General features: G+C 45.6%; 1 protein-coding gene across 1 annotated transcript; it reads right to left on the bottom strand.

Moving 5' to 3' along the window:
- Positions 1 to 1,761: 1,761 nt before the first annotated feature.
- Positions 1,762 to 20,863, bottom strand: LOC107187905 (ras-responsive element-binding protein 1). The gene is made up of 4 exons (XM_015576103.1): positions 20,283 to 20,863; positions 8,058 to 8,131; positions 2,533 to 6,900; positions 1,762 to 2,400 (listed from the first exon to the last, which is right to left on the bottom strand). Exons 1-4 carry the CDS (start codon positions 20,299 to 20,301, stop codon positions 1,831 to 1,833), a joined length of 5,031 nt encoding a protein of 1,676 aa, XP_015431589.1. The 5' UTR covers positions 20,302 to 20,863; the 3' UTR covers positions 1,762 to 1,830.
- Positions 20,864 to 21,703: the final 840 nt, after the last annotated feature.

The following is a 21,703-nucleotide window of genomic DNA, read 5'->3' as shown; positions in this document are numbered from 1 at the left end:
GATTCACACGCAATCGCTTTCGCTACAAAAGAATAAATACAGTATGTTTAAAGAGAGAGAGAGAGAGATGTAATAGGGAGGGTGGAAGATAGATAGATAGAGAGAGAAAAAAAAGAGATGAAGTCCACAGAGAGAAGGAAGTGACACACGCGCGGGTGTGTTTTCGTGTGTGTGATGCAAAACGGACAATATGGTGAACAAATAATTGCACGAAACGGAAAGAGAAAGTGGGAAGAGGAAGGGATAGGTATGACGATTAGGAAATACAAACTTTTATCGGTCGGTTCGATTAATAATTGTTCACATTCGAACCAAGTGCCGACTATTTGGTATAATTGCATTTAAATATCGTTTCCTTCTCAGAGAACTCATTAACGTGGGCTATGCACGACGCGAAACATAGACCTACCAAGAGTGTTCAATTAGGCTATCTATATACAAGTAATCTATACGCGACGAAATAGAAATCGATTATTACATATGTATATATTTATATATATTTATATATCATGATAAACTTTCCTATATTGCTCTACGTTTGCGTATTATCGTCGATCGTATCTTCGACATGCACGACATCGACCGAGAGAACGAACGCGACCGTGCCGATCGAGTTTCGGCGGTAATGTGATCGGCAATTTGAATGATCGTTTTTCGATTACATCGGTGGCTTCGTTCCGCGTATCGAGACCGTCATTTCCACGATGGCTGGAAAATGTTCTTCTCGTTTGCGAATTCCCGACTCTAAGTACGTGACAAACAATAAATAGAAGTACGTATATGGCTAACTTAATTCGTTGTGTAAAACGCATCTTTGGGTTTCAGTACGGCCCGATCGAAGAAGGCGAAGCGTCGTCGTCCGGATTGAGTCTAGTACTTCCTGACGCTCCCCTTAACGGTTCGAATCACGAGCACATTTGTCCGCCTTCTTTGCTTATATATTCGTCTCCATATTGACAAGGTTGTCGTGTTTTTCCGACATACGACACTACCCCTTATGCTTACTAGAAACGTGTTGCTCACACGTACGTGGGATATTGATATGTACATGATACAGAGAGATACCCGCCGCAAGTACACACTCTTGCGCGGTTTCGAAACACAATATTGTAGGCACATTATCGATGGAGAAAACCATACTGATCCTACGATCACTGGCTATATAGTTATACTATGTCAGGATAGGTCGCGCCACGCTTCCAAAATCAATAAATACGTTCCTCCCGATTCGAACACGCATTGCCCAAGCAATTTTGATGAGATCTTTCTTTGCATTCACTGCTAAATACTTGAGAATCAACGGATTGATAATATACTTGTTATTATTATTAACGTGTAGCCACTCTGTTCTTTGTTTAAAAGTAGCATCGAAATATTCTATCCTGCTCACAATCCGATAGTGAATGGAAGGTTGGTACCGCTGGAACCTACGGTACCAACTTTAAATTCAATTTAAGAATGAATGAATGAGATTGAAAGATGATACTTTCACCACGAAACAGAGGGAATTGATAACAATAAGAAGTATGTTATTGAATAAATATAGAATATCGGATGATGGCACAAGGTAATCTTGCGTCTGGTTTCGAGCAACCTATTCGAAAATTAATTTTTTCATAGTTATTAAAAACATCCGACTCGATCTGTTTGAGTTTGTAGACTTGAAAAGATCCACCAAAGTAACACGTGTCCATAATTCCATCTTTTATATACCTAAGAACACTAGCTCTCCCGTGAAGATCAACCCAGTCATGTGGTCAACTTGCCTCTTAAGGGGGAGGAATCTAAGGCACGATCGTGAATTATCCAGAGACTGCAGATCGAGCAGCTTCACTCGTGGCTGCGTTTCACTCCTAGAAGTTTGGCGGCATCGTCGGCTGACGCCTGAAGAACCCGGTCAATGAAGCTCTTATCCCGTATACCCAGCAGATTGGAGATCAGGTCATTATCTGCACTCTCACTGGCGTCTGGGTTTACATTTTGCGGAATGCTGGCCAGTTTTCCCGTTAAAGTTGTTAATTTTTCATACGGATTGAATCTCATCAGTCCACTGGGTGCTGCATCCCCAGTTGCGACTGGAACAACAGTGGGTAACGAAATTCTGTCCTGTATTCTGGTATTCCCAGAATTTGCTGCTACTAGTACCGGTTGTTGTTGTTGGCTTCTAGGTGTAATGGTTGGTGGTTGCGTCGGTGAGTTATCCTCATCGCCGCTGGTGCCTACGTACATGGTCGAATCGATAGATTCGTGCTTCTTCCGGTGTCTTAGCATACTATGCTTCAAAGTGAACCTCCTGCAGCAGATGTCACAGGAGAACGGTCTCTCGCCTGTATGCGTCCTCATGTGCCGACGCAGGTCCTCCGCCGACCAGAACCTCCTCATGCAGAAAGCACAGACCACCTGGAAATGTTGGAAGAGCCAACTTTTTTAGTCGATGCTGGGATTCTTCATCAATCACACATCTATTACAGAACAAGTAGTCCACTCAAAGACAGCTAACAAGACATCAAAGAGACATCACTTCACTCTTACCTTCCGGTTACTGTAATCGGGGAAACGGCCCCTTTTCTCTTCCCCGTCGCTCGGGTGTTGGGGCGGTGGTGGCTGTTGTTGGTCCTCCGCTGTATCAATATCCATATCCAATGCTCCCTTGGCTACTAGCATCTCGTAAGATCTCTTATGGTTCATCTTGATGTGTTCCAGACAGTCTTGTCTCTCGGCGAATCCGCAGTCGCACAAGTGGCACTTGAACGGTACATCACTGGGTCCAGGCGATGATCTTGGCGATGGTCTCCTGGATCTAGGCGTGTCGTTGGTAGACGGTGAAGTGTTCGAATTCGATTTGGGGAGTCCCGACACAGAGGACGTCTCCATCCCTTCGGAGACAGTCGAGGACTGACTGTCGTAATCACTCTGTTCAGTTTGCTTGGAACATTCCTGCGGACTGTTCTGTGGTTCACTGGACGGAGTATCGGACCTGGACTTCATCTTCCGTGCGTGCTTCGTCGAACGATGCTTCTTTAAGTTCCCCAACGTGGAGAATGTCGAACTGGGGCACTGGTTACATTTGTAAGGCCTTTCGGGGACGTTTCTCATGGAGAAGGAATTGTTGTTACTGACGACAGTCTGACTGTCAGGGGACGAGGAGTTCCTCGCCCTGCGCATCTTGTTCGGGTTCGTCTTGTGTTTCCTCAACAGGTGACGATCGCAGTTCGACTTGGTGGTGAACAGTAGAGAACAGTGAACACACTGGTACGGTTTTTGTCCCGTGTGCGTTAGAATGTGTCTCCTTAGAGAAGATGTCCAAGGGAACGGCCTTTGACAATACGGACAGATCACTCGGTTCGGTGCCATGGAGTACGCAGATTTCTTCTTCTTCTTTTTCTTCTTTTTCTTCTTCTTTTTGGACGAGGTGTTCACAGAGTTCAACGAGTTCACGGAATCTGACTTCTCATCGCTTCCAGAGTTGTTACAGTCGCTGTGTGACGCGACTAGACCTTCCTCGTCGCTCAGATATTGCGGTTGAAACTGTTGATACTGCTGGGAAGCGTTGTCCAACAGTTCAGATACACTGGCCAAATCGGTGGTCCCGTCCTCCATCTTCTCTGCCTTCTCTTCATCCGGTTCGGACTTAAACACCCTGTCGGCGTCATCACACGGTTCGTCAGTCTCCATTGGCTTCTCCGTGTCCGACATCTTCGTGTCATCGTTACCGTTGTCACTGTTAGCTGACTCGGTGTTCGTCGAATCGCCACTTTTCGTGCATTCGTCAGCCTCCTCCTTCACCACCTCTTTGGCAGACTCTAAACCTTCCAGCTGACCTCTCAGCAGACTGGTGCATTTATCCTTCTGGTCTTGAGATTCCTGGTCTTTGTCTTGAGGATCCTCATCGATTACCAACTCCTCCTCCGAATCATTCTCCTCGAGCTTGTTGGCCTTCAACTGCTGCGCCAGAATGGCGTACTTCACCTGATCGGATATCGGCGGGTGTTTCGAATACTCGGTACTCGGTTGTTCCACTTTCGGCAGGATATTGGGATACGATTGCGTCGCCTGTGACGCGGATTGTCCTAAGTTCTGCACCAACGTCGGATGACTCGAGGGTGGTCTTCCTCTGGTCGAGTGTCCACCTCTTGGTCTTTGGCTCCAATGCTGAGGATGTTGCTGCTTAATGTGTCTCTCCATGTTGCTCCTCAGGGTGAATCTCGCGGAACAGTGTTCGCAGGTGAACGGCCTCTCTGTTCTGTACCGTCTTTGCTTCTGTTTAGGCATCAACACACCGTTCTTGATCACCATCTTCACGGAGTTCGAGGACGGTATGTGATTCTCCGGCTTGTCCCGGTTGACCAATGCTTTGCTCGCGAGTTTCGAGGAGATCAGCTTCGCGTAGTCGCTCTGTTCGGTCGGTGGCTGAGCGTTAATGTCTCTACTTTGAGGGAAAGCGGTGAATCCAGCGGCAGCTATAGGCGGTTCCACTAGAGTACCACCGCTGGTCAACTGTAGGCCCCTGACCAGCTCTTTTTGCAGTCTTTCCTTGATGGAGAATTCCTGTCCGAAGACATGAGGATTGAACAGATACGGGGGTAATATACCCGCCCCCACACCGCCGGGAAACGTTCCAAAGTTCCTATAAATCATGTGAGCGTTCGCATAGAGGGCTTCCAGGGATGTAGGCTGAGAGCTACCCTGTCCAGCCTTCAGTAAAGCCTCGGTCAGCAGTAACTGACTGGTGGCATTGTACAATTCTTTCTGGCTCTTCCCGTATGGGTCCTGAGAGGCTGTCGTGTAATCGTTGTCCTCTTTCTCCTTCGATTTCTTACTGAGATCGAGAACGTCCATCGAGAGATCCAGAGGTCCGTCCTCGCCGATATTCTCGGACACGTTCAGACCCTTCTTCAAGTTCATCGGACTAGCTTGTAATCTTTGGTGCGAATCTGATTTGGTATCACTGACTAGAGACACGCTGCCCTCCGACGATCTCGACTCCAGGTCTTCGTCAAGCTTCGCGTAGTCCTGCTTGGTGTCCCCAGATCTCGATTCATCCACGTTCCGTTGCGTCAGTTCGATGGGCTGGCCTGGTCTCGAGAACGCGTCCAGTTTCTCGTAATGATTACCGTGCATGGACATCGGATTGTGCAGCTTCGCCTCCTCTATCATCCTGACATCACCTCGACCGTCGATCGGCACCGACGGGTAATGAAGCTGCGCTTGATGCGGCAATTCGTCGCGATCGTTCGGATAGACCAGGCTCTTCCTGACGTCGTCCTTGATCACCCTGGGCGAGCTTCTCTCCACGTTCTCGTTCGTCGAATCCTCGTTCGGATGATAGATCAGAACGCTCTTGATGTCCTCTCTGGTGAGCTTCCCGTGCCTGTTCCGAACATGACGCTCGCAGTTCGCCTTGGTGGTGAACGCGTAATTGCACAACGAGCACTCGTACGGCCTGTCGCCGTTGTGGGACCTCAGGTGTCTGACCAACGTGGCTTTATCGGTGCTCGTGTACGGGCACATGTTACAGGGATAGGGCATTCCCGGGCCGACGCCCATGTGCGCCCTGTTGTGACCCTTCAGGGCCCTCAGGTTTGGGAATATCGCTGTGCACAGTCTACAGGGAAACTCCCCTTTTAGCTTCATCTTTCTGAACTCGGCCGCGAACGCGTCCTGTGCCTCCTCCTCGTGATACTCCGACGAGAAGGTGCCCGAGGATCCAGAGGAGCTGACGCTGGGATTGAACTTGATGTTGCTTTCGGGCGTACTCGCATCCGATCTCGGGAAGTTCTGCAGTATCGGTCCAGATGTCACGGAGATAATGCTCTGAATATCGGCGAGATCTTTGCCCTCTTTGGCTTCAGTTAGCGCGGCTTTGTTCTGTAAGTCTAGACCAGCGAAGAAATCGTCCCTTCGGGATTGGTTGTCGTCGATCACCCTGGTCTGAGAAATCGACATCCCGCAATCGCTTTCGTGCGCGTCCAGGGCCGATCTGCACGGGAACGCTCGAAGACACTTGGAGCATTGGAACTTGGCGACTTCTCCGGATGCTGGCCGATGAAGGGACTGCTCGCAGACCGCTCGGGCGATCGCCGGGAATTTATCCGACGAGAAATCGACGAACGTAAGATCGTTGAAACCGACCACGGAATTCCGTAGATTCCTCGCGGTGTTACCGATCGAATGCTCCGCGAAATGGATCATGAACCGGTGGAGATTCAACACCCGATGGTTCTTGAACGACAGATTGCAAGCGTCGCATTTCGCGGGGAATTCCGGATGGCTGCGCTCCAGATGCGCTTCCAAGAGGGCGCTGGTGGCGAAATCCTGTCTCCCGCATACCGGACAGTTGTAAACGTTCTGACTGTCGTCCGGTCGCGCTTTGATCTCCGTACGAGAATTGTTCAACAGGATCTTGTGCCTCTTTTGGTTCTCCGTGTCACTGGGATAGTCCGTGCATTTGCGCTTCAGACTGGACGATTTCTCTTGTCTGTCCACGATGAAATCAGGCGAGTTCCTCTTCGCGATTTCGTTGTTGTTGTACTCCTCCATGTGACGTCGTTTAGTCGGTTTCTCCGAGTCGCTGCTGCCGTCCGAGTCCGTGCAGCTGTGCGGCGAGGTCGATCGATGGGCGGTTCTCAGATGCCTGTTCATGTTACCGTTCGTGGTGAACGCCATCTCGCAGTACTTGCATTTGAACGGCCGTTCCCCGGAATGGACCAGCACGTGTCTGTCCAACGAGCTCGCAGAGCTCAACACTTTGTTGCATACCCCGCAACAATAATCCTCCTCGCCGCTGCAGTCAGTGCTGCGTGGTGAGTTGTGACCGCGAAGATGGTTCGTCAGCTCCCGCGAACTGGGGAGGATCGTCGGGCAGGCGGGACAGGGGTGAGCGCTTTCTGGCAGCTCGACCTGTAACCCGAAGAGAAAATAGGGTTGTCGTTAGAAATTATTTATTTATTTAATCATTTAATGGATATAAACACAGTATACATACATAACATTTATTGAAAATAAGATTAGAAACAGTTGCAACAATATATTATGCAGTATGGAATTAGTCGCGATAGGAAATTTTTTAATAAAGTATTAAGTAAGATTGAACAGTTCTTAGTGCTCTATGTAGGGATGCCTTGAAATATTCAATAGAGCCACTGAAAAAGTCAATTTAGTGGCTGATTTCAGGATTCCAGGATTCAAATTATGACGTCTTGCGGATTTCGGCCACCGACCAGCAAATTTGGCTTCTGCTAGAGGAAGAAATGGGGTAAAGGCCTCCTACTACTTGATTTCGCGAGTTACTGAAATTTATGCCAAATTAACATTTGGTTTAATATTTATTTCAGTACTTGAGGTAAATTTGCTAAGTGGTAAGAGGCTCTTTCTTCATGGCGCTTTTTCCTCTAGCGGAAGATGACTTTGCAAACTTATGCTAGTTTATGCAAAAGGGATTCGAAGTTACTATCTCTGGATTCTTTAACCGATTCGTTAAATATTGATACCTGCTGGTAAAATATGAACGATATTGACGTGTATTATGTATTTATTTGTAAGACAAGCCGGCTGAAAATAGATTAAAACGCGATGCTTTGAGAGTCTAATGCATCGAATGTGAAGCTTCTCGAGCAAACAAGATGGCGGTTTAAGAGCGTACTGGAAAAATCATGTGAATATTCAAGTTCCAAGGTTCCATGCAAATGGAGGTTACTGGAATGTTTTTAAAGGTTTCTTTTTTTCTTTAAAGATATCGATCAGATTCAAGTTCAAAGGCGAGTTCAATGACCGCCAGGCACGCTACTGCTATCGGCTTATCAGTGTTCAAACTATTGATCCTTCGAGTCTATCGTTTCTACAGTTTTTTTTTATTTAACTTGTACACGTAGGATACAACGCGTCGAAACAAAAATGCACGATTATTATTGCATATATGTAATTTAAAAAAAAAATTAAATGTAGATCCTACGGTTCCTGTGTCGTCAAAATTACAGACAATTTTGAACCGTTATTTTCTACAAGCATGAATTCAGTCGATTCGCACGTTCAAGAGACTCAAATCAATGAAAACTTACACTCGATGGTGGCGATGCGGCATCGGCTTGTGCCTCGTTGTCGATTCCCTGATCGGGTCCACTCTTGACAGTAACTGAAACAATGAAAAAAAAAACAACGATTAACATTTAAATTCGTATAACCATCGACATGAAATCTAACAAGTCAGAAATCAGAATGCAACGCGTGAACCCTCGGTAACTGAAACTCTGACGCAATTTAATATTAGTGCTTTACTTTGATTTCTCGTTTAACTAAACCAATAATACGAGATGCAAATTATGTTCCCAGTTTAATTTTTCTTTTCATAAATCAGCCGATGAAAAGTGGATTTACATAAACGTCCGCGATGGCCCAACAACCGTGCAACGTGTCGAAGGGTCCGTGTCAACGAGAACAGTTTCCATCGGGTCGATAATAATAGCGTATTGTTTGTAAATTTTTTTAATCGGCCCTCCGACACGATCGCGTCACGAAGAGAAAAAAAAGAAAGAGAAAGGTCCGTGGTGCTCAGGAAGCTGATAGACGCGACCGCAAAAGAACGCTCGCCAAGCTGGGACAATGACACTTATCAGCTGCCTCGCGCGCGACGTCCTGACCGCAATCAGCGGGCCTGTTTACACGCGTCTGGAAACGGCCCCCAAGGATCTGCCGGAGGCAAGACTGGAGCTCACTTCCGAGAACGATACGGGGACGAAAATAGGCCGCGAGAAAAAGAACACGATTGCGCGCGATAAACGTCGTTCCTTCGCGGGGACAATGAAGAAAAGAAAAAAAAAAACGGATCGATAAAACTGCCTCGCGGACAATCTATGTATGTACATACGTCTCTGCGAACAATCCTCTAGAATCTATGAAATACATAACTCAGGATTTTGATTTAAATCCGTTCGTGTCGAGGGACATGAATATGGACAGATATTTTACAAATTCGTTACATGTCACGAATGACAAAGTTAGGAAGGATAAATTATTTCGTCGAAATATTTAACGAAATATTTATTGCCTTAAAATGAAGGATTTTTTAATGATCTTTAATTAAAGGAATGGTCTTTTTTACATTTGTTGGATAAGTAAGAGATGTTAGAATTATTTGATACGGTAGGAGCAGAGAGATTCGAATAATAATTACCGGGAGATCCGACTGAGGAAGGCAAGAAACATTTTGAAAAATAAGCTCCGCATCAAAGTGTCTCCCGCGGTGACTCATCCGGAATTATGAAGCACAGGTGCGAACAAGCGGGCTCGAATGAACCTGTTCCCCCTGCGTGGCTTCTGTGACAAACGTATATACTTGCCTGGCTGCCTGCCGGGCAGGTGATTTTATTCATGCGCGTAAATCACGCGTACGAAACGGGTTTGTCGACCGCTCAACTTAGCTTGCGGTTTGCGTTCGCGTTTAGTGCGCGCGATTGCGCGGTAAGCGTGGGACATTAATTCGACACGAGCAATTTATGGTCGTGCGACTTCTTTCAGACCGCTATTCTTTTTTCTTCCTTAAATTCTCATGTGACGACCGTCGAAAACCTTTTTGGTTAAAAAAAGGTAACTCTAGAAAGGGATGACAATACAAAGTAAATATTCTTTTCAGTGGAATAAATCAAAACAATATCGCGTCTATATTGTTATGGAGTCGCGGGTGGTAGGAAAGACGCCATCTTGTTTCCGACGAGAACTGACCTAACCAAAGCATAATCGGAACATTACAAATTGTTTCGTTTAAAGAACCGAATGCAGTAAAATAAAAGTTTTCAAATTTCACCCCGTATTTATAATAAACATTAATTTTGTTGTAATTCCATAACGCGAAGCAAATAGGCGTTTATCTTGGCGTAGCCGGTGCAGATTTTCGGAAAAAAATCTGTTATCTGCGCACGTGAGTAATCGTTTATCAACATTACGAGAGATCTCACTACGAAAATATTATGTGAATTGTTAACATACACGCTCGAATTGCGGGAAATACGATTCTCGTACGATGGAGTTTTATAATATCTATTTATAATCAATCGGGTGAGTATGAAATCGGTTTGTACGTGGCGGTAAGGCGACCAGTGAAATTCGGAACAGATCCGTCTGTCGTGACAGGTGGAAATTCCAGGTGCTTTCCATTTCTAACGACCGCGAGCGACCCAATCGTTACGGGGCTCTGTGAACCACGAAAAACCACGATTTCTATTTTCCATCTCTCCCGATGGCGAACAGCGTCGCTGCTCCGGCTACGAGCGTATCGATCGGTCCCACACCGGCAAATTGCACTTTCGACTCTCGGCCGATCTCGTTGCGGAGAGATCGGGAGGAGCGAATCGAACTGGAAAAATTCAGTCTTCTGTTTTTCTAAAGAGAAGCGAAAGGAGACACCTGTTCTCTTATTAATTCGACAATGTACGATTGTCGATCGTTGATTCAACGAAGTTCCGAGAAACATACATTAACGATATTCTTCCGATGGTTAGTTGCTGAGACTTATTTGATGCTTCAAATTATTTTGTTCTCCACTTATAGTAATCAGTCATCGGTTACTATTATCAACAGTAATTTCGTTTAGTTCTAGATCAAAAGAAAGTAAATTAACTCCCATTTGTTCTACAGATCTCTTCCAATCTTCTATTCTCCTGCTCATTTTCCACAAACTATACTCGCGTCTTCCTGTTTAACATACATTCCTGGCAATTACACACTCGTGCGCTCGTAGACACGTTAACATAAATTACGTTACGCAAAGATGCGTAACAAGAATGCAAAACATACCTCGGACCTGTACAACTCCAGAATCCTCAACTGTTAATTGTTTCTGACTCGATCGGATAGACCATCGAACGGGCGAAAAAATTTGTATTTTCGGGGGCTACGAATTGTAAGGAGGCATCTGGTGCGCGCTCGCGATAGGGCGACATCGTGAAGGGCCAGAGAACCGCGCCACGCCCTACAACCGCAATGCACCCCCCGTCGGTGGAGCCCGTGTCGCAGAGGGCCGTGGAAAAGGGAGCAGTGTCAGTCAGTCCATCGAGGGCGTACATGCGCACTTCCGCCGACCCGCGCCTCCTACGAATCGTAGGATGCTGCGCTGAACCGACTGGTGGGGGATATCCTCGCCATTGGCCGACTCTCATCTGTCCGAGCTTTTATCTCGTCTCCCTCTCCCCTTACCCTCCAACCGCCCGCCCGCCCGACTGCCCGCCCCCTCCCCTTTACGAGCGGAATCCCCCTCTTTCCACGCCCCACCATCCAGTACTTGCTCTGTCTCTTTCTCCGATTCGCTTTATCTTCCTGGTGGAGTTCCCCTTTCTGTTCGCTCCCCCCTCGGTCCACTTTTCCTACTCCCCCTATTTCCTCTAGAGTCATCGGATACGTTCGATTCTTTCGATTTATGCAGAAGTATCAATTGATCATTGGGATATTTAATATAAGAGGAAGGGTTAATTTTTTAGAAGTGTGATGTTCGTGAATTTTCCTTTGGAAAAAGGGATTTTCTTGTGTTGTTTGTACAGGTCAGATCGAGTGGATAAAGTTGTGTTAAGTTGTTCACCTTTACGTATATCCTGTTGTTTTCTCCTTTTGGTCCAGGACTTTGATATTTTTAATATTTTTTTTATACATATATGTAGCTTGTTAGTCTGTAACGGCTTATGGATGATTACAAGCAAAAAGGGCGGTAGTTTGTTTCACCTTGTACTTTTCATCACCCCCGTTCAAAATCTACCCAGAGACTAGAATTTCCTTCTCCCTTTATCCACCTTTTATATTCGTTTAAATATCACAAGGATCATACCATTTCATCCTTATCTCTTCCATCACCCTCTCGAGTCGTATCGATTAAACGACAAGAACCCGCCTCATTTTCCTCTAGATTCATATTCATTACAATTATTCGAAAACAACAGAGCCTCTCCCCTTCACCACAAATCATCCCCTTCATGCTCTCGTATTGATTAAAAGACAAGAATCTGTTCTCTTTCCTACAGTATAATTTATCCGCGACATATTCAACTGGAAATCTGTTCTCCGAGTTTCCTGAAAAACCAAGGACCCCTATAAAAATCATCCCCGTAGTATCGACCAAAACACAAAAATCTCGATCATCCCACCCCAATTTATCCCGTACGTTTTCTACTTTGCACCAACTGTATATAGATATCACCCTAGACACTGAGGGCGGTCTCCTCCTTCCCCTCATCCGCCCTCATCCCCCACAGTCTCTCTCCTCTCCGTGTTTCCATCGTTCCCCTCATCCGCCCCCTTTTTTCGTCTCCCCCTATACTTCCCCCACCATCTATCCCCCCGTTAGTACATACATATCTCCATCGCTCCCGACACTCGACCGGCGTCGTAGTCGTCGTTTCGTCGTGTCCCTCTTTCTCCATCTCCTCGTTCGTCTCGACCGTGTTCCCGCCTCCCTCTCCTCTCCCTGTTCTCCCTCGTCTTCCCCGCTCTCTCTCACTCTGTCTCTCTCTCCACGCTCGGATACACCCACGCAGCACGCAGGAGAAGCAAAGATGGCGGTGTGCTCGGTTAGTGGTGTTTCGAGAGTCGTAGCCCTGACAACCTTGGACCTACCCACCCGTGACACCCTGTGGCTGGCCACCCTCCGCTGGCCGGTGACCACCGGAGACACACACACACACACACACACACACACACACACACACACACACACACACACACACACACACACACACACACACACACACATACACGCTCTTCTTCCCTCCCATTTCACGGCCCCTGTCCGCGCTCACCCCGTGGCGGAGACAGAGGAATCGAAGGGGAAGAAATAAACACACTCGAGAATTATTGTATCTACCTATATGGGTTGTGTTCTGGGTGTTTCACTTCGAAGCCGTTTTTTATTCGGGAGGACAGAGTGGTGTTCCGGATCGATGGAAGTCTCATGGCGCTTCCGGTTCGTTGTTTGGTGACTCAGAATTATAGGGTGGTCGAAATTGCGGAAGAAATTAGAAATAAATCGATCCTCGAATGATATCGATGGGTATAATGGTGGATAATTTTATCGAAGGAAGTTATTGGAGGTGAATTTTTTAGACGCCACCTTCTGTCGCGGCGCTTTAGAAATCAGTCTCTGTGCGGGTTATGTACAGAGTCTGGAATCGAAGATAAGTTCGATTGTTCCGATCGAGACCCTTGTCGTCATTGCCCTCGTAATCTTTTAACGATCTATTTTATGATACCGATGTAGATCATCTTTATCTACGGGAATATTGTTGAAGTCGTAGATAAAATACACGAGGTTTGGAATCGAAGATTGGATGCACGTGAAAATGACATTCTAGAATTCTGGAAGACGGTTAATCGAATACACAGTTTTCTGTGGATCGATGTTAGACGATATCAGGATCATTAGGCAGTATCACGGACACGTGATTAAGATCCTAATTCGTCGCCGTACAAAGTTCAGCGAACGATCAGAAGTCACGTATGCGAAGAAGCTGACGAAAGGTGTAGTTTCTTCGTCGGAGATCGTTATCGCTCGGTATTAAAATCGTTATACTTTGACCGCCGAGATCTTCTGCAATCCTCGACGATCTAGCGGACTGATATTCCCCGGTATCGAGATTGTTCTTACTGTTATAGCAGTTTACTATGCAATGTTACGTTGCTTAACACGTTCTGATTATTAAATAATCATCGGTGTAATCGCGTACAATAATTCTGCAAATGTGAAATTATTTTTGCGCGCGCAACAAGTATCGATCGTTTATCGTCGATTCAAAAGGCAACCGTCGAGTGAAGATTTTCAATTGAATAAACTCGATCAAATTTCTAAAGGGACTTTAAAAATTCGATGTTCTTGAGCAGCACAATGAAGGTAGAGCAAATACATTCTCGATCGCGAATAAATCTATAACAAGCCCGAAACGTTAATAGCGTTCGAACGGAGCATCTGATTAATCAACGACCATGAGATTAATACTGCTGAATTACTTCGGGTGTACAGAGATCGTAGATCGTTCCGTGAGTCGATAATTCCTTTTTTTCTTTTGCTTCCTTCGCGGCAATTCCGTTCGATTGTCTTGGTCACGGAGCGACGTCGAACGATTTCGAAACACGCCATTATCTATTTTCGTCGGGAACATGATCGACGGGTCTCTTTCTCCGAAAACCCTGATCTAACCGTGTGTAAACACGAGAAACGACCTCCAGGCTCGAGAGCAAACATCTCTGGTTGCTCGATACGGAGTCACAAATGAAACGAAAAAGACGGTCAACGTTCTCGGCGCGCCGATTCACGAGTTACAATATTTATCTCGACTGAGTCCGCTTCCTCGCGGACTTCATTCGCTCGAAAACGATCTCGTGGCCCCATCGATATCCTCGAAATCGAGGAACAGTATGGACGGTCCAATATCTTCAGGTTCACGAGATATTTGAAACTGATTCACATAAACATCGTGTGAAATTTTATTTTGTCGATGGATTAACGGTAAGATTATAGATAAAAAAAACTGGCATAGATCCGGAACCTCTTCACTGTGACGAGCGTACTGAGTTTTCTTATGGTTAACATTACTATGTAAAGTTCAGGCACATTTTTTTTCCTCACTTTGTAATTTTATAATTTTTATAATTTTGCAACTCACGTCTCGTCCTATACATGTAGACCAAGGGCCTTGGACAGTTGAAGAAATTAATAATAATAATAATTATGTATGCTATAAAACATTTGGGAAAGTTTAAATAGGTTAATTTCGACCACAGCTAGATACAACCTTTAATAGAACAAGAAAACTTGCGTATTCAGATCATAAGAATTCATGTTTGCGCAAAGATCTCCGGTTCACCGATTATACTATGTGTTTCATGGACAACAAGTAAAGATATTGTATATGTGGTTATTGGGTGCCGATTAAAAAATTTTCCGTCTACACTAAAGACCAACAAAAGCATTAGGAAACATTCGGACCGAGTCATCTATTCGAACAACACCGTGCCAGAACTCTCTGTGCGTTCGTATTTACGCGTTTGGATGATAAACGGGGACAGTGTTTCTCACGTTTACGGGATTCTCTTGGGAACCGAGCGTGGATCGGGCAATAAACGGTATGGAAAATGAAAGGCGGCCCTACACGGGCCGGGTATCGAAGCCGCGGAAAAACTCTTTTCTTTCTCAGGGCAACCAGTGAAACCAGAACGAATTTTTAATTGCGACATTCTAATTTTTCCGGGGCGGTTTTCTCTTTGTTTCGATACCGAGAGAATCAACTGGAAAACTAGTGATTAAAAAAGAAAGAAAAGTACTGTATATCATTTAAATAATCCACAAACAATCTGAAATTCAGTGCATCGTTCTTTAATTAAATTACGCGAATAGCGTTTGGATCTTTGAAAGAGGATCGAGAAAAGAATAGATATGTACATATATACAATTTTTAAATTGGTAAGTCAAGATTTTCTCATTGTCAGAGAGATGGTTATTAGAGGCAGAATGGGGGCCCTATTTCGAGTAACGAGAAAGGAAAATAAAACGGTATCCCAACGCGGTCTTTTGACTAGGAGAATAATCGTGCTGGTTCGAGTGCAGTTAGTTAACTATAAGCCGGTAAAGACCCTGAAGAAATTGTTCTCTCATGAATTTAATAAATCGTCCGGTGATCGATCCTCCTCTACGGAGCCGGCTGGTATAAGTGTCATCGAGTTCTTTTCTCTTTCTTTCTCTCTCTCCCTCTCTCTCTCTCTCCCGTGTATACGATTGGTCGCGGGCCCCGACTTGTCCGCGTATAATCGAGCGTAAAGGATGTCACGGAAAGAATCTTTGTGATACGTGGCCCAACCGAGTGTTTCCGCATGTACCTAGAAACGCGGTGGTTGTCATACCTACAACCACCCCTCTGTATAGATCGTCCTCCAACGCACTATATCGCGCTGGGAACACGCTAATTGCGAACGATACGGGGCTGGAGAATTATGATGTACGTATATGCTCTACAGAGAATGTTGGGTTTTATAATAACAGTAAAAAATTAACGAACAATCGTGTGTGTTGATGATACTAAGATATGACTTTTAATAATAACGATCTTGGAACCTGGATCCTCCGGTTTACAGAGTTGTAGAATTTCATGGAAGATTATGGGAAATTGATCAGGCGTTTGGTAACTCTAAAGAGTAATTTTTAACGGTTGCTGATCTGGAAACTAGTCTTTCGTTTTGGGAGTTTGCAGAAGAGAGGGGAGTTTTCTAGTTCAGATATCTTCGGTAAGTTACTTGGACTGATTTGTGTAACTCAAGTCAGGATGACCTAATGTTTATTTTCTCTTCTTTGGGACACGTGTGAAATATTTCGAACGTTCGTGGTTTTACCGAGATGTTTTGTGTTGTGTTTTCGAAGGAGCAACGACCGTTCCAGCTCGTTTTGAATCGACAAACTTTCGATTTTTCTCGGGATTTCGCTGCTATAAAGGTTATTCGTAGGACGCGTCGAATTTTTTTTTTTATGTTAAGGTATTTTACGCTGTATCCTCTAAAAATAAAATTAATGTCACGCCGATAATTAATTAACACGAGATTGTACCATATCCGGTTCTAATTCCGGTGGATTTAATTTCCGGGGGTTTTTCCCGTTTTTCGCGAGTCCTTAGGGTCTCCGGAGATTTCAATGCCGGTAGAGTCGACGAGACAGGCCTTTATCCGTTCGTTAACGAGCGCCGCGTGCGTTAATTCGAATGCGTCGAAAGGGAGAGACGGTTGGGCCGTGGGGGTGAGAAAAGGGAGCGGTTGACTTTGCACGCGCCACGCCCTAATTCGGCATTTACGGACCCGTAGTCCTGCTTCCCTCGTCGAAATGTAATTCTCTCCGGTTATTACATGCCGTACGAATCCGTGGTCCCCTTCCTATTATGCCCACGAAACTACCCATCACTTTGGTAAATTGAACGTCGTTTTAGAACAATACGCTCCAGAATATCTAAATACCGAATTTCAGAATCCTTAGAGCTCTGGGATTCTTCGAGGTTCAGGAACCTGCCGAGTTCTGGGATCTTCCGAATTCTAGGATCCTTCGAATTCTAGTTGCCTATTCATAGTTTGTTTTTTTTTTACTTTTACACAAGAGATTCGATGCTTTTGGTCGATAAATGGAACGGAAAAGATTTCAGAGTTTAAAAAGAAAATAAAGAATCGAAGGGGTGGCGGTGACGAGCCCCGATACATGTACGTGTTTCCGATCGTCAGTCTCACGGGAAGCGCTTCGGCGGTAAGAAGATAGATAAGAGGCGCGGAAGGTCCTTATCTGTGTGGACTTGGAGCCACCATTCGGTTTCTCTCTTCGAACACTCGATAGATTAGAGAGCCAACACCGGGGGACACGTAAGCGGCGCGTCGCAAAGATCCCGAACCAGCGTCTTCCACGTTTTTCTGTACGTACTCGAGAACTTGGCGGCGAATCACGGCTATCGAGTTGGCTCGGAACGAAAAAATAAAAAGAAACGAATCGATACGAAGTTTTCCTGGAAACTGGCTCTGGTATAGGACTGACTCTCGGTTGCGTCACCGGCGATCCGCGTAATCTCGTTATCTCGTAAGCTTTCGTTTCCAAGCGCGTCTCGACCGTCTCGCCGATTTCGACCTGTGACTTCGGCGACGACCGCCATATTGCCTCGCCTCGACCGATGATCGTTCTTGTTTGGGTTGAGAAATCGTTTTACGTAATCCCTAAATGATTCCTCTCGCGTAATTTTCAACCTCACGGAACCCTTTCCTCAAACTAATTTTGATTAAATCGACGATTTCAGGTTCGAATTGCGGAACTATTTATCGAGATACATTGATATTCTGATTAAAGGTGACGATTAATGTCTAGGACATCGATCTGTTCTTGTGTGTATGGACACGAACCATGCTGATGTAACTGTGACATGGCATTATTGTTTTGTTGGTATATATATATATATAGTACGTCATAACGAAAAATCCAATATTTCGGTATACACAAACCACCTCAATCACAGTTTCATGAACACAGGGAATGACATAATAGGGTGCAATCTATTGTTTCATGAAAAAAGTAACAGCAGTATTTACATAGACGATATTTATGAATAATAGTCTGTCATCGTTTTATCTGCTAAGCTTGAATTCCTCATTACCGAAAAAATATAAAACCGAATATACCAACTTATGTAAATCCGGCGGTCATTATTCTTCCCCGCACAAAATATGTAACATCCACTTGAAATTTTAAAGAATCCATGCATCCCGTGGTCTGTACAATGCCAAGGTTCCATATTTCATCGAAAAGAAACCGATCAAAGATCCCCACGAATAATTGTTGCGGCGTGTGCTCGGTTTGTCGGATGTTGCGCACGTTCCACCATTTCAGGTTTCTCCGATTCCAGTGACACAGAAACCGAAGAGATCCCATTACGGAATTAACGAGCACCGGGGCCCGATATCCATCGACATTTCGTGCCGTTAATCGAAAGACGCGAGATAAGAGAGTCATGCTCGCGATCCGTATCTCTCTTTCTCTCTCTCGTCGCGAGTCATTGTGTTCCACGAAATTTTAACCGATTTTCTTTCGTTCGAAACGTTTCCTGAATAAGTACGTACGTACGTCACGGATCCGTGTTAAATGGCCACGATCGCCTCGATCCCTCGAGACAATGGACGCTGTTAACCAGGGAAGAGACACACCGTGTATATACACACGATCGACTCTTTCTTTTCTGTTTTTTTTTTTCCTTCATCCTCGACGGATGGATCGGAACGTGTACGCGCTATGGTCTCTCCTTGAACCGACACCGGGGAACGCGCAAAATAAAACAAAGGGGCACCGCCGGAGACCAGAAACGCGAGAGAATCATCTGGAGTGTGTGATCTTGAAGAATAGATCGTCGGGGATGATCTTCCGGTGTATTTATACTTGAAGAAACGGTACTTTTCGTACTCTCCTGAGGTTAATGATTACATAGTTGCGAAAGAATGATTCAGGGCGGATATCGAATACAATGTATCGGGCGACGATCGAGAGGATACGTTGAGGCTGCTAGATATGTACAGTGTAATAGTAAGGTTAGTTATATTTAAAACCACCCGAAAATTTGCAGTTCTTATATATTGTGGTTAAAATAAAAACGAATCACCTTTTTCTAGGGAATATAATATATCCTTTTCTGGAGAAACATTACTTCCCGACACGATTTCAGACATGGCATACTGGGTTATTTTTACTTTAACCGTAATACATAAGAATTTGACATTTTAGGGCGGTTTTATTGTTATGCCAGTGTATGTGGACCGTTTGGAGTTGGTAGGAGAGGGAAGGAGAATGTTATTAGGGATTTTGTTTTAAAGGAAATTTTAACGATTCAGGATTGTATGTGTGTGTGTGGTATTTGTTAAGTGAGTTTGTCGATCGATCTTGATGATAGATCATCGATTCGACGAAACTGTAATTATGAATGTGACGAATGAAGAGAATATTCTCTATGATTTTTCGTGAGAAAATTTAAGAATTTCTGGGTATTTTTGTGGACTGATCGAGAGGTGGTATCCTTGACGGAGAGTCTGATCTTGGTTATATAGATCATCTGGAAGATCATCGTTGCAAATATAAACGGTAAAGAAGATTTCCACGAACTGTTAGATGTAAAAGATTATGAGAGATTCGATGCTTCGCGTGTCAGCCACGACATGACATTGATCCTAAAGACAGATCACCTGGATGACATTCGTTGCTGTTACGAATAAAATAAGACTGACCTCCGACGAGTTCTTTTTTTTTCGGACATAGAAGCAACACAGTTTCATACTACGGAAAGAGTTCGCGACATTTCTACAAGTTTGTTATTCGCGAAGACTTCTTCTTGATCTCGATCACGTTCACGCGATTGCGAAATGTAACAACAAAGTAATAATCTGTAGAAACTTTCGGAGATTCAACGCACATTTTGGCTTCAACGAAAAACCCTTAAAACACCGTTATATAAAACGGTTAATCAAGATAAAATTAACGATAAATTCTCATTCGAAGTTTTCTTTTTACCAAACTAAAGGTACTCTAGAGAACTGTAAACTCTATCCGTCTGACGACGACAGAAGGAACCTTCGAGATATGTTTCAGAGAGGAAGATTCGTCTTTGGTGGCGAAAGAAACGAAACACAGAACCACCATTACGCGCGCGCGCGCGAACGGCGATCGCTTGGTCCCCCGAAATCTCTTATCACCCGTCGTCGAACCAGACACATTTTATCATCACCTGACCGCGAAGGTCTGGGCGAACACATACCTTTCGTCGAGTAATCCATGCTTCCCTCAGCGTCGTGGTCGACTCATGGAGCCCCAAGGTCGGTGGTACCGGTCACTTAACATCCAAACAAATGGCGTACGTTGCACTTAACACGAGCCGCCTCCATGGGGGCCACACGAGCAAAACCGTCCTCTGGAGATCCACAGGCTGATATCTCAGCCCCCCGATCACTGATTACAGTCCACCACAAGAAAAAAAAACCCTCTCAAAACAATAGTCTATCCTCTATGTTCCAGTCCAGGGCTCGCCAATAAAAAAACTCTATGGGTCCCAACTCCTGGACCCACTGCTTCACGATCACGTATGTACAGGTGTCAGAACGGTTTCTCCTTCAGGTAAAATCTTCAACGAGACTACCCACCAACCAAAAAAAAAAAAACAAAACAAACAGTCTCTGAATCTAGCAAAAATCCCACGTATATCTGTTTCCACTGTAGATCAGGCTCGTCGTCGTCTCTCTCCACTGGTGGTACTGTTCCTTCATCACCCACTAAGTAACGGCCAAGCCTCACAAACAACCACCACGCGGCGCGCTCGCGTCGACGATGTTACGCGTACGAAGGACGACGAACGAGTAAAGGACTCGCTCTGCTCCCGGTGCGAAAACGGGCCGCCGCCGTACGGCTACCAGAGACACGGTCGCGAGAGGAGAGGACAAAGAGGGAGGGTGGGAGGGAGGGAGAGAGAGACTGAGCTGGCACGAGAGCGACACGAGTGAGTGATGGGGTGGGGGGAGGAGACAGAGCGAGTGAGAGAGAGAGGCAAGGTCCATGAGAACGGGTCACGACGGGCCGACTCACCACGAAGAAGTGACACGGCGCTTCTGACAATTTCTCTCAGGCTGTGCCTGAGCCTCATCATCCCTCCTACCTGCTCTCTTTCACCGTGACTCCCCCCTCTGTGTCCTCTTCTATCCTTCACCCTTCCTTCCGCGGAGCAGCCTCCACCCCGCCCGCCCCCGCCCCACCCCTTTTTGCTCCACTCGACCCCTCTACATACATATCTCGCTCGATCCACACGGCTCCGCCGGAGCAATTCCCCTCCCCCCGTCTCCACCCACTGCCGCTCTGTTCGTTCTCCAGGGAACAAGTCCGTGGATCTGTCCTTGTTCGATCTCCCGACGGCTCTCTGTTGCGGTCATCCCCACTACCACAACGCGGCTCAGCCAGGCTTCTCCCGCTCCGGCTATGCATCGGCCAGCTCCGACGACGCGGCCGTATGTTTTCCACACCGGAGAACCCTCTCTGTCGCGCAGTCGGTCCTTCTCTTTGCTTCCACACACACATATACACACACGTGCTTCATTCTGTACCCCCACCAACCAATGTATGTAACTGTAGTGGAGTGATTTTCTGTCTCTATTCGATCGACGACCACTGTCTCGGATCCTCTCGTGGCGG

Source organism: Dufourea novaeangliae, unplaced genomic scaffold, assembly GCF_001272555.1.
Source record: "Dufourea novaeangliae isolate 0120121106 unplaced genomic scaffold, ASM127255v1 scaffold112, whole genome shotgun sequence".
In the NCBI taxonomy this organism is placed as follows: Eukaryota; Metazoa; Arthropoda; class Insecta; order Hymenoptera; family Halictidae; genus Dufourea; species Dufourea novaeangliae.
The sequence above is the reverse complement of the archived record's forward strand: the minus strand, read 5'-3'. Positions and strand labels throughout refer to the sequence as shown.